Source organism: Coregonus lavaretus (genome assembly GCF_964263955.1).
Source record: "Coregonus lavaretus genome assembly, contig: HAP1_SCAFFOLD_720, whole genome shotgun sequence".
NCBI lineage: Eukaryota > Metazoa > Chordata > Actinopteri > Salmoniformes > Salmonidae > Coregonus > Coregonus lavaretus.
The window spans coordinates 131,714-145,000 of record NW_028164941.1 but is presented as its reverse complement, the minus strand read 5'-3'; the positions used below and the strand labels follow the sequence as shown (position 1 = coordinate 145,000).

General features: G+C 47.0%; 1 protein-coding gene across 1 annotated transcript in view; it reads right to left on the bottom strand.

The window, feature by feature from the left end:
* Positions 1-13,287, bottom strand: part of LOC311116436 (trinucleotide repeat-containing gene 6A protein-like) — an 83,585-nt gene that overhangs the window by 56,755 nt on the left and 13,543 nt on the right. The window contains exons 5-7 of the mRNA XM_084191523.1: positions 8,357-8,581; positions 3,375-3,601; positions 654-731 (exon numbers count right to left, since the gene is read on the bottom strand). Coding sequence (XP_084047649.1) covers positions 654-731; positions 3,375-3,601; positions 8,357-8,581 — 530 coding nt within the window. The remainder of the gene's footprint in view (positions 1-653; positions 732-3,374; positions 3,602-8,356; positions 8,582-13,287) is intronic.

The window sequence follows — 13,287 nt, the reverse complement described above, 5'->3', positions numbered from 1 at the left end:
AGACAGACAGACAGACAGAGAGAGACAGAGATGTCCACTGATGTGCTGGGGGCTGGTCTAGAGGTAGTGCTGCTGCCCCGCTGCCCCCCCCCCCCCGGAGGCAGCCGTTTGCGAGTGCAGAAGCAGAAATCGTACAATTATTTATCTCGCTCTACTGCTGCGCAGCGTTGGGGTCCGTACGGCTCCTTGCTGGCAAATCTGTTACGGTTACACAGAAGTCTACCCAAGACCTGCTGCAATCCCATCTGAAGGCTCGGGTTCAGGGAAAAGACTAGATGACCCTGAAAGGGCGGCATCTGACCAGTTCCAACCCCTTCTTTGCTATTTAAATGACTTTTATTCGTGTTTGTTGTTATTACTACATGACCCCGACGAGACACTTCTGGACATCAGATCGACAGTTTTCTGACCTCGATTTCCACTTCAAATCCCAAATGGAGAGACCAGCTGATTCGAAATAATGAAAGATTGATGATGCGTTGTTGGGTTATCTTGAATCAGGTAGTGTAGTGCTAGGGGGTTTCCGCGTCGTTGGTTAAAGGGCTCGTCAGTTAGCGTTTCACGGTGGAGTCTACTTACTACCTGTTGTATTTCGGTGCGTGTGACAAATAACATTTGATTTGAAGATTCAGGGGTCAAGGCTGCGTACTCACAGGGTAGTTCATGTTGTTGAACTGTTTGACAAACTGGTTCATCCAGGGATCCTCCGGCCTGTTCACCGATTTGTTCATCTGAAACACACAGAGAGAGAGAGACCTGGTTAACGTCCAACCACCATATCAATAACCGATACAGAGAGAGACCTGGTTAACCTATACAGAGAGAGACCTGGTTAACGTCCAACCACCATATCAATAACCGATACAGAGAGAGACCTGGTTAAACATCCAACCACCATATCAATAACCTATACAGAGAGAGACCTGGTTAACATCCAACCACCATATCAATAACCTATACAGAGAGAGACCTGGTTAACCTATACAGAGAGAGACCTGGTTAACGTCCAACCACCATATCAATAACCGATACAGAGAGAGACCTGGTTAAACATCCAACCACCATATCAATAACCTATACAGAGAGAGACCTGGTTAACATCCAACCACCTTATCAATAACCTATACAGAGAGAGACCTGGTTAACGTCCAACCACCATATCAATAACCTATACAGAGAGAGTCCTGGTTAACATCCAACCACCATATCAATAACCTATACAGAGAGAGACCTGGTTAACATCCAACCACCATATCAATAACCTATACAGAGAGAGACCTGGTTAACCTATACAGAGAGAGACCTGGTTAACGTCCAACCACCATATCAATAACCGATACAGAGAGAGACCTGGTTAACATCCAACCACCATATCAATAACCTATACAGAGAGAGACCTGGTTAACATCCAACCACCATATCAATAACCTATACAGAGAGAGACCTGGTTAACATCCAACCACCATATCAATAACCTATACAGAGAGAGACCTGGTTAACATCCAACCACCATATCAATAACCGATACAGAGAGAGACCTGGTTAACATCCAACCACCATATCAATAACCTATACAGAGAGAGACCTGGTTAACATCCAACCACCATATCAATAACCTATACAGAGAGAGACCTGGTTAACATCCAACCACCATATCAATAACCTATACAGAGAGAGACCTGGTTAACATCCAACCACCATATCAATAACCGATACAGAGAGAGACCTGGTTAACATCCAACCACCATATCAATAACCTATACAGAGAGAGACCTGGTTAACCTATACAGAGAGAGACCTGGTTAACATCCAACCACCATATCAATAACCAATACAGAGAGAGACCTGGTTAACATCCAACCACCATATCAATAACCTATACAGAGAGAGACCTGGTTAACCTATACAGAGAGAGACCTGGTTAACATCCAACCACCATATCAATAACCTATACAGAGAGAGACCTGGTTAACCTATACAGAGAGAGACCTGGTTAACATCCAACCACCATATCAATAACCTATACAGAGAGAGACCTGGTTAACATCCAACCACCATATCAATAACCTATACAGAGAGAGACCTGGTTAACATTCAACCAACATATCAATAACCGATACAGACAGAGACCTGGTTAACATCCAACCACCATATCAATAACCTATACAGAGAGAGACCTGGTTAACATCCAACCAACATATCAATAACCTATACAGAGAGAGACCTGGTTAACATCCAACCAACATATCAATAACCGATACAGAGAGAGACCTGGTTAACATCCAACCAACATATCAATAACCTATACAGAGAGAGACCTGGTTAACATCCAACCACCATATCAATAACCTATACAGAGAGAGACCTGGTTAACATCCAACCACCATATCAATAACCTATACAGAGAGAGACCTGGTTAACATCCAACCATCATATTTTACATTTGAGTCATTTAGCAGACATTCTTTTTTAAATTTTCATACTGGCCCCCCGTGGGAATCGAACCCACAACAAACTCTACCAACTGAGCTACATCCCCTCCCCATACCCTGGACGACGCTGGGCCAATTGCGCGCCGTCCCCATGGGGTCTCCCGGTCGCGGCCCGGCTACGACAGAGCCTGGATTCGAACCAGGATCTCTAGCGGCACGGCTAGCAGTGCGATGCAGCGCCTTAGACCACTGCGCCACTCTGGATAATAACCCATGGTGCTTTGCACAGACAGACCATTGAGTCAAGATCAGTAGCCCACAGCACAGCATCAACCCAAAACAGAAGCATGTCCTCCACTTGATCCTCTGTTGTTGTTTTCCCTCTAAGTATGTAGCTATGTAGGAGACGCTGATCTTTCAGGGCCGGTTTCCCGGACACCAGATTAAGTCTAAAAAGGTGTTGGTGGTCCAGGACTAGGCTTAATCTGTGTCCGGGAAACCGGCCCTCGTTGTACAGTCAATATAACTCCAGTAGAGGCCTATGCGCTGAAGATGTAGTGTACCTTGGGAGAAGAAATAGAACTCAGGTAAAGGCCTAGAAGTTGAAGCTACATCTAGAAGTTGAAGCTACATCTAGAAGTTGAAGCTACATCTAGAAGTTGAAGCTATATCTAGAAGTTGAAGTTACATCTAGAAGTTGAAGTTACATCTAGAAGTTGAAGCTACATCTAGAAGTTGAAGCTACATCTAGAAGTTGAAGTTACATCTAGAAGTTGAAGTTACATCTAGAAGTTGAAGCTACATCTAGAAGTTGAAGCTACATCTAGAAGTTGAAGCTACATCTAGAAGTTGAAGCTACATCTAGAAGTTGAAGCTACATCTAGAAGTTGAAGCTACATCTAGAAGTTGAAGCTACATCTAGAAGTTGAAGCTGCAGTATACCTTGGGAGGGACTTTCTTCATGTAGTTCCAGCTGTGTTGCTGTGGGCCATTGTTCCTGTTGTCCTGACCGTGGCTGTCTCTGTGACCGTCTCTCTCCCTGTCTCTGTGACTGGGGGTGTTGCTCCACATCCCAATCTCCACCTCCTCCTCTGGCTCCCAGCTGGACTGGCACGACACCTCCTCCCCACACCAGCTACTACTCTCCTGCTGCTGCATGGGCTTGGGACCTGGAGAGAGACGGGGGGAGAGAGAACAGGGGGATGAGACCTGGAGAGAGACGGGGGGAGAGAACAGGGGGATGAGACCTGGAGAGAGACGGGGGGAGAGAACAGGGGGATGAGACCTGGAGAGAGACGGGGGGAGAGAACAGGGGGATGAGACCTGGAGAGAGACGGGGGGAGAGAACAGGGGGATGAGACCTGGAGAGAGACGGGGGGAGAGAACAGGGGGATGAGACCTGGAGAGAGAAGAGGGGATAGGACCCGGAGAGAGAAGAGGGGATAGGACCTGGAGAGAGAAGAGGGGATAGGACCCGGAGAGAGAAGACTGGATAGGACCCAGAGAGAGAAGAGTGGATAGGACCTGGAGAGAGAAGGGGGGATAGGACCTGGAGAGAGAAGAGGGGATAGGACCCGGAGAGAGAAGAGGGGATAGGACCCGGAGAGAGAAGAGGGGATAGGACCTGGAGAGAGAAGAGGGGATAGGACCCGGAGAGAGAAGAGGGGATAGGACCCGGAGAGAGAAGAGGGGATAGGACCTGGAGAGAGAAGGAGGGGATAGGACCTGGAGAGAGAAGAGGGGATAGGACCTGGAGAGAGAAGAGGGGATAGGACCTGGAGAGAGAAGAGGGGATAGGACCTGGAGAGAGAAGGAGGGGATAGGACCTGGAGAGAGAAGAGGGGATAGGACCCGGAGAGAGAGGAGGGGAGGGGATAGGACCTGGAGAGAGAAGAGGGGATAGGACCTGGAGAGAGAAGGGGGGATAGGACCTGGAGAGAGAAGAGGGGATAGGACCCGGAGAGAGAAGAGGGGATAGGACCTGGAGAGAGAAGGAGGGGATAGGACCTGGAGAGAGAGGAGGGGATAGGACCCGGAGAGAGAAGGAGGGGATAGGACCTGGAGAGAGAGGAGGGGATAGGACCTGGCGAGAGAAGAGGGGATAGGACCTGGAGAACAGGGGATGAGTGTGTTGGTATTTGGCTCCTGAGTGGCGCAGCGGTCTTAAGGCACTGCATCTCAGTGCTTGAGGCGTCACTACAGACCCCCTGGTTCGATTCCAGGCTGGATCACAACCGGCCGTGATTGGGAGTCCCATAGGGCGGTGCACAATTGGCCCAGCGTCGTCCGGGTTTGGCCGGTGTAGGCCGTCATTGTAAATAAGAATTTGTTCTTAACTGACTTGCCTAGTTAAATAAAGGTTAAATAAAAAATAAATAAAAATAAAAAAATAGGTCCAGTGTAATGTGTTGTTTTACAGGGTCAGCCATAGTAGTATGATAGGTCCAGTGTAATGTGTTGTTTTACAGGGTCAGCCATAGTAGTATGATAGGTGCAGTGTAATGTGTTGTTTTACAGGGTCAGCCATAGTAGTATGATAGGTGCAGTGTAATGTGTTGTTTTACAGGGTCAGCCATAGTAGTATGATAGGTGCAGTGTAATGTGTTGTTTTACAGGGTCAGCCATAGTAGTATGATAGGTGCAGTGTAATAACCAGGTTGGTGTCTCTCTCTCTCTCTGTCCTGGTTGTAAAAGGAGAGAGGGGACTGTCTCACCAGGTTGGTGTCTCTCTCTCTCTGTCCTGGTTGTAAAAGGAGAGAGGGGACTGTCTCACCAGGTTGGTGTCTCTCTCTCTGTCCTGGTTGTAAAAGGAGAGAGGGGACTGTCTCACCAGGTTGGTGTCTCTCTCTCTCTCTGTCCTGGTTGTAAAAGGAGAGAGGGGACTGTCTCACCAGGTTGGTGTCTCTCTCTCTCTCTGTCCTGGTTGTAAAAGGAGAGAGGGGACTGTCTCACCAGGTTGGTGTCTCTCTCTCTGTCCTGGTTGTAAAAGGAGAGAGGGGACTGTCTCACCAGGTTGGTCTCTCTCTCTCTGTCCTGGTTGTAAAAGGAGAGAGGGGACTGTCTCACCAGGTTGGTGTCTCTCTCTCTGTCCTGGTTGTAAAAGGAGAGAGGGGACTGTCTCACCAGGTTGGTGTCTCTCTCTCTCTCTGTCCTGGTTGTAAAAGGAGAGAGGGGACTGTCTCACCAGGTTTGTGTCTCTCTCTCTCTCTGTCCTGGTTGTAAAAGGAGAGAGGGGACTGTCTCACCAGGTTTGTGTCTCTCTCTCTCTCTGTCCTGGTTGTAAAAGGAGAGAGGGGACTGTCTCACCAGGTTTGTGTCTCTCTCTCTCTCTGTCCTGGTTGTAAAAGGAGAGAGGGGACTGTCTCACCAGGTTGGTGTCTCTCTCTGTCCTGGTAGTAAAAGGAGAGAGGGGACTGTCTCACCAGGTTGGTGTCTCTCTCTCTCTCTGTCCTGGTTGTAAAAGGAGAGAGGGGACTGTCTCACCAGGTTGGTGTCTCTCTCTCTCTCTGTCCTGGTTGTAAAAGGAGAGAGGGGACTGTCTCACCAGGTTGGTGTCTCTCTCTGTCCTGGTTGTAAAAGGAGAGAGGGGACTGTCTCACCAGGTTGGTGTCTCTCTCTCTCTCTCTCTGTCCTGGTTGTAAAAGGAGAGAGGGGACTGTCTCACCAGGTTGGTGTCTCTCTCTCTCTGTCCTGGTTGTAAAAGGAGAGAGGGGACTGTCTCACCAGGTTGGTGTCTCTCTCTCTGTCCTGGTTGTAAAAGGAGAGAGGGGACTGTCTCACCAGGTTGGTGTCTCTCTCTGTCCTGGTTGTAAAAGGAGAGAGGGGACTGTCTCACCAGGTTGGTGTCTCTCTCTCTCTCTGTCCTGGTAGTAAAAGGAGAGAGGGGACTGTCTCACCAGGTTGGTGTCTCTCTCTCTCTCTGTCCTGGTTGTAAAAGGAGAGAGGGGACTGTCTCACCAGGTTGATGTCTCTCTCTCTCTCTCTGTCCTGGTAGTAAAAGGAGAGAGGGGACTGTCTCACCAGGTTGGTGTCTCTCTCTCTCTGTCCTGGTAGTAAAAGGAGAGAGGGGACTGTCTCACCAGGTTGGTGTCTCTCTCTCTCTGTCCTGGTTGTAAAAGGAGAGAGGGGACTGTCTCACCAGGTTGGTGTCTCTCTCTCTGTCCTGGTTGTAAAAGGAGAGAGGGGACTGTCTCACCAGGTTGATGTCTCTCTCTCTCTCTGTCCTGGTAGTAAAAGGAGAGAGGGGACTGTCTCACCAGGTTGGTGTCTCTCTCTCTGTCCTGGTTGTAAAAGGAGAGAGGGGACTGTCTCACCAGGTTGATGTCTCTCTCTCTGTCCTGGTAGTAAAAGGAGAGAGGGGACTGTCTCACCAGGTTGGTGTCTCTCTCTCTGTCCTGGTTGTAAAAGGAGAGAGGGGACTGTCTCACCAGGTTGGTCTCTCTCTCTCTGTCCTGGTTGTAAAAGGAGAGAGGGGACTGTCTCACCAGGTTGGTGTCTCTCTCTCTGTCCTGGTTGTAAAAGGAGAGAGGGGACTGTCTCACCAGGTTGGTGTCTCTCTCTCTCTCTGTCCTGGTTGTAAAAGGAGAGAGGGGACTGTCTCACCAGGTTTGTGTCTCTCTCTCTCTCTGTCCTGGTTGTAAAAGGAGAGAGGGGACTGTCTCACCAGGTTTGTGTCTCTCTCTCTCTCTGTCCTGGTTGTAAAAGGAGAGAGGGGACTGTCTCACCAGGTTTGTGTCTCTCTCTCTCTCTGTCCTGGTTGTAAAAGGAGAGAGGGGACTGTCTCACCAGGTTGGTGTCTCTCTCTGTCCTGGTAGTAAAAGGAGAGAGGGGACTGTCTCACCAGGTTGGTGTCTCTCTCTCTCTCTGTCCTGGTTGTAAAAGGAGAGAGGGGACTGTCTCACCAGGTTGGTGTCTCTCTCTCTCTCTGTCCTGGTTGTAAAAGGAGAGAGGGGACTGTCTCACCAGGTTGGTGTCTCTCTCTGTCCTGGTTGTAAAAGGAGAGAGGGGACTGTCTCACCAGGTTGGTGTCTCTCTCTCTCTCTCTCTGTCCTGGTTGTAAAAGGAGAGAGGGGACTGTCTCACCAGGTTGGTGTCTCTCTCTCTCTGTCCTGGTTGTAAAAGGAGAGAGGGGACTGTCTCACCAGGTTGGTGTCTCTCTCTCTGTCCTGGTTGTAAAAGGAGAGAGGGGACTGTCTCACCAGGTTGGTGTCTCTCTCTGTCCTGGTTGTAAAAGGAGAGAGGGGACTGTCTCACCAGGTTGGTGTCTCTCTCTCTCTCTGTCCTGGTAGTAAAAGGAGAGAGAGGACTGTCTCACCAGGTTGGTGTCTCTCTCTCTCTCTGTCCTGGTTGTAAAAGGAGAGAGGGGACTGTCTCACCAGGTTGATGTCTCTCTCTCTCTCTCTGTCCTGGTAGTAAAAGGAGAGAGGGGACTGTCTCACCAGGTTGGTGTCTCTCTCTCTCTGTCCTGGTAGTAAAAGGAGAGAGGGGACTGTCTCACCAGGTTGGTGTCTCTCTCTCTCTGTCCTGGTTGTAAAAGGAGAGAGGGGACTGTCTCACCAGGTTGGTGTCTCTCTCTCTGTCCTGGTTGTAAAAGGAGAGAGGGGACTGTCTCACCAGGTTGATGTCTCTCTCTCTCTCTGTCCTGGTAGTAAAAGGAGAGAGGGGACTGTCTCACCAGGTTGGTGTCTCTCTCTCTGTCCTGGTTGTAAAAGGAGAGAGGGGACTGTCTCACCAGGTTGATGTCTCTCTCTCTGTCCTGGTAGTAAAAGGAGAGAGGGGACTGTCTCACCAGGTTGGTGTCTCTCTCTCTCTGTCCTGGTAGTAAAAGGAGAGAGGGGACTGTCTCACCAGGTTGGTGTCTCTCTGTCCTGGTTGTAAAAGGAGAGAGGGGACTGTCTCACCAGGTTGATGTGTGCGTGTCTCACCAGGTTTGTTGTGGTCCTGTGGTCCACGTCCTCCCCAGCCTCCTGTCCCAGAGTTATCCCCCCTGTCTCTGTCCCCTCTGTGTCCCAGCTCCTCCCAGGTGGAGCTGGTGTCCATGGGTTTCCCCCAGGCCGATGTCCCGTTGTCCACAGAGACAGGGGGACCTGACGGCTCGCGCCACGTTCCTGACTCCATTTTCTGGGGACCCCCGAACTGATCACCCCAACCTGGAGCGAGGAGAGAGAGAGAGGGGAAGAGGGGGAGGAGGGGGGAGGTACGTAAGATGGAGATTCCTAAATGACAGGTAACCAAGTCCCTTCTGGACTCTGCTGTTATACTGACTCCAATAGATCAATAGAAGACTAATGTTGTACTGACTCCAATAGATCAATAGAAGACTAATGTTGTACTGACTCCAATAGATCAATAGAAGACTAATGTTGTACTGACTCCAATAGATCAATAGAAGACTAATGTTGTACTGACTCCAATAGATCAATAGAAGACTAATGTTGTACTGACTCCAATAGATCAATAGAAGACTAATGTTGTACTGACTCCAATAGATCAATAGAAGACTAATGTTGTACTGACTCCAATAGATCAATAGAAGACTAATGTTGTACTGACTCCAATAGATCAATAGAAGACTAATGTTGTACTGACTCCTATAGATCAATAGAAGACTAATGTTGTACTGACTCCTATAGATCAATAGAAGACTAATGTTGTACTGACTCCTATAGATCAATAGAAGACTAATGTTGTACTGACTCCAATAGATCAATAGAAGACTAATGTTGTACTGACTCCAATAGATCAATAGAAGACTAATGTTGTACTGACTCCAATAGATCAATAGAAGACTAATGTTGTACTGACTCCAATAGATCAATAGAAGACTAATGTTGTACTGACTCCAATAGATCAATAGAAGACTAATGTTGTACTGACTCCAATAGATCAATAGAAGACTAATGTTGTACTGACTCCAATAGATCAATAGAAGACTAATGTTGTACTGACTCCAATAGATCAATAGAAGACTAATGTTATACTGACTCCAATAGATCAATAGAAGACTAATGTTGTACTGACTCCTATAGATCAATAGAAGACTAATGTTGTACTGACTCCTATAGATCAATAGAAGACTAATGTTGTACTGACTCCAATAGATCAATAGAAGACTAATGTTGTACTGACTCCAATAGATCAATAGAAGACTAATGTTGTACTGACTCCAATAGAAGACTAATGTTGTACTGACTCCAATAGATCAATAGAAGACCAACTGGGTTTCTAGCCTCGTCACAGATCTGTAGAGCGCTAGAACAACGCTGATTTGATTTCTTTGCCCGATTCAGTTTTCACCATTTTTTTTTTTTTCTTCAGGTTTCCGTTTCCCCTTTAATTCAAGTGTGCGCCTAGCAAGAGGCTGTTGTTTAGCTGTGTTTATGTAATGGGACGGTAGAGCAAAACAAATACCCAGTGGATTGATGAAAACTAATCGTGATATCGTTCTGCCATGGTAAACATAGGCTACTTTGTAGTTCACATTTTAATTGAGAGTTTTTTTGGGCTAAAGCCTTTCCATCTCTACCAGAAGACTGTCTTCCTCAGCGTCGTCGCTAACGGTTACACAGAGTGTAACAGCGACGGTTACACAGAGTGCTAGATGCGTCGCTAACGGTTACACAGAGTGCTAGATGCGTCGCTAACGGTTACACAGAGTGCTAGATGCGCGCGCCACACAGAAAGACGGGGAATTCTCATTGCCTCTTCAGAAAGTTTCAGAAAATACGAAATCACTGATGCATTCTGTTCAATACATTTAGTTGATTCCCTACTAAGTTCAATACATTTAGTTGATTTCCTACTAAGTTCAATACATTTAGTTGATTCCATACTAAGTTCAATACATTTAGTTGATTCCCTACTAAGTTCAATACATTTAGTTGATTCCCTACTAAGTTCAATACATTTAGTTGATTCCCTACTAAGTTCAATACATTTAGTTGATTCCCTACTAAGTTCAATACATTTAGTTGATTCCATACTAAGTTCAATACATTTAGTTGATTCCCTACTAAGTTCAATACATTTAGTTGATTCCCTACTAAGTTCAATACATTTAGTTGATTCCCTACTAAGTTCAATACATTTAGTTGATTCCCTACTAAGTTCAATACATTTAGTTGATTCCATACTAAGTTCAATACATTTAGTTGATTCCCTACTAAGTTCAATACATTTAGTTGATTCCCTACTAAGTTCAATACATTTAGTTGATTCCCTACTAAGTTCAATACATTTAGTTGATTCCCTACTAAGTTCAATACATTTAGTTGATTCCCTACTAAGTTCAATACATTTAGTTGATTCCCTACTAAGTTCAATACATTTAGTTGATTCCCTACTAAGTTCAATACATTTAGTTGATTCCCTACTAAGTTCAATACATTTAGTTGATTCCCTACTAAGTTCAATACATTTAGTTGATTCCCTACTAAGTTCAATACATTTAGTTGATTCCCTACTAAGTTCAATACATTTAGTTGATTCCCTACTAAGTTCAATACATTTAGTTGATTCCCTACTAAGTTCAATACGTTTGAATATTGTTGAATTCAGTTTTAGTGTCTGGATTCCATGATTCTGTCTGCGTTCTCTGCGATGCAGATTTTATAGAGGCCTGTATCTGTGCGATGTTATGGAGGCCTGTATCTGTGTGATTGTATAGAGGCCTGTATCTGTGTGATTTTATAGAGGCCTGTGTCTGTGTGATGTTATAGAGTCCTGTATCTGTGTGATTTTATAGAGGCCTGTATCTGTGTGATGTTATAGAGGCCTGTATCTGTGTGATTTTATAGAGGCCTGTATCTGTGTGTGATTTTATAGAGGCCTGTATCTGTGTGTGATTTTATAGAGGCCTGTATCTGTGTGATTTTATAGAGGCCTGTATCTGTGTGTGATTTTATAGAGGCCTGTATCTGTGTGTGATTTTATAGAGGCCTGTGTCTGTGTGATTTTATAGAGGCCTGTAATCTGTGTGTGATTTTATAGAGGCCTGTGTCTGTGTGATTTTATAGAGGCCTGTATCTGTGCGATGTTATAGAGGCCTGTATCTGTGTGATTGTATAGAGGCCTGTGTCTGTGTGATTTTATAGAGGCCTGTATCTGTGTGATTGTATAGAGGCCTGTATCTGTGTGTGCTGTCTTGCCAACGCTGAAAATGAATGAATGAACAAATGGACGAGGTGCGCCTCTGGTCCTGGTCAAAAGTAGTGCACTATGTAGGGAATAGGGTTTCATAGAGCTCTGGTCTAAAGTAGTGCACTATATAGGGAATAGGGTGTCACAGGGCTCTGGTCTAAAGTAGTGCACTATATAGGGAATAGGGTGTCATAGGGCTCTGGTCTAAAGTAGTGCACTATGTAGGGAATAGGGTGTCATAGAGCTCTGGTCTAAAGTAGTGCACTATATAGGGAATAGGGTGGCATTTTGTTCAGCAGTTCTGTGTCTGGTAGTAGAGAACAGCCCTGTTCAGAGACCCCTGCTCTGGTCACCAGGGGACCCCGTAGCAACAGGCTTATGTAAGCTTTGTTTACTTACACTGACTGTCTGTGTGTGTGTGTGTGTGTGTGTGTGTGTGTCTGTGTGTGAGTGTGAGTGTGTGACTCCAGGTCTCTGCCCCCCCCCCACCCTCAGTAGAAATAGAGCTGATCGCTGCTCCAATGTCCCATGTGACTGACCTATCACACACACACACTAACGCTGTCCGTGGAGGGCTTCTGTTATCAGTAGCTGACTGGTTAAACGCTGTCCGTGGAGGGCTTCTGTTATCAGTAGCTGACTGGTTAAACGCTGTCCGCGGAGGGCTTCTGTTATCAGTAGCTGACTGGTTAAACGCTGTCCGCGGAGGGCTTCTGTTATCAGTAGCTGACTGGTTAAACGCTGTCCGCGGAGGGCTTCTGTTATCAGTAGCTGACTGGTTAAACGCTGTCCGCGGAGGGCTTCTGTTATCAGTAGCTGACTGGTTAAACGCTGTCCGCGGAGGGCTTCTGTTATCAGTAGCTGACTGGTTAAACGCTGTCCGCGGAGGGCTTCTGTTATCAGTAGCTGACTGGTTAAACGCTGTCCGCGGAGGGCTTCTGTTATCAGTAGCTGACTGGTTAAACGCTGTCCGCGGAGGGCTTCTGTTATCAGTAGCTGACTGGTTAAACGCTGTCCGCGGAGGGCTTCTGTTATCAGTAGCTGACTGGTTAAACGCTGTCCGAGGAGGGCTTCTGTTATCAGTAGCTGACTGGTTAAACGCTGTCCGCGGAGGGCTTCTGTTATCAGTAGCTGACTGGTTAAACGCTGTCCGCGGAGGGCTTCTGTTATCAGTAGCTGACTGGTTAAACGCTGTCCGCGGAGGGCTTCTGTTATCAGTAGCTGACTGGTTAAACGCTGTCCGCGGAGGGCTTCTGTTATCAGTAGCTGACTGGTTAAACGCTGTCCGCGGAGGGCTTCTGTTATCAGTAGCTGACTGGTTAAACGCTGTCCGCGGAGGGCTTCTGTTATCAGTAGCTGACTGGTTAAACGCTGTCCGCGGAGGGCTTCTGTTATCAGTAGCTGACTGGTTAAACGCTGTCCGCGGAGGGCTTCTGTTATCAGTAGTTGACTGGTTAAACGCTGTCCGCGGAGGGCTTCTGTTATCAGTAGCTGACTGGTTAAACGCTGTCCGCGGAGGGCTTCTGTTATCAGTAGCTGACTGGTTAAACGCTGTCCGCGGAGGGCTTCTGTTATCAGTAGCTGACTGGTTAAACGCTGTCCGCGGAGGGCTTCTCTCCCCCCTTTCTCTCAGTCTCCCCACTTTACATTTACATTTTCTTATCCAGAGCGACTTACAACTTTCTCTCAGTCTCTCCCCACTTTCTCTCAGTCTCTC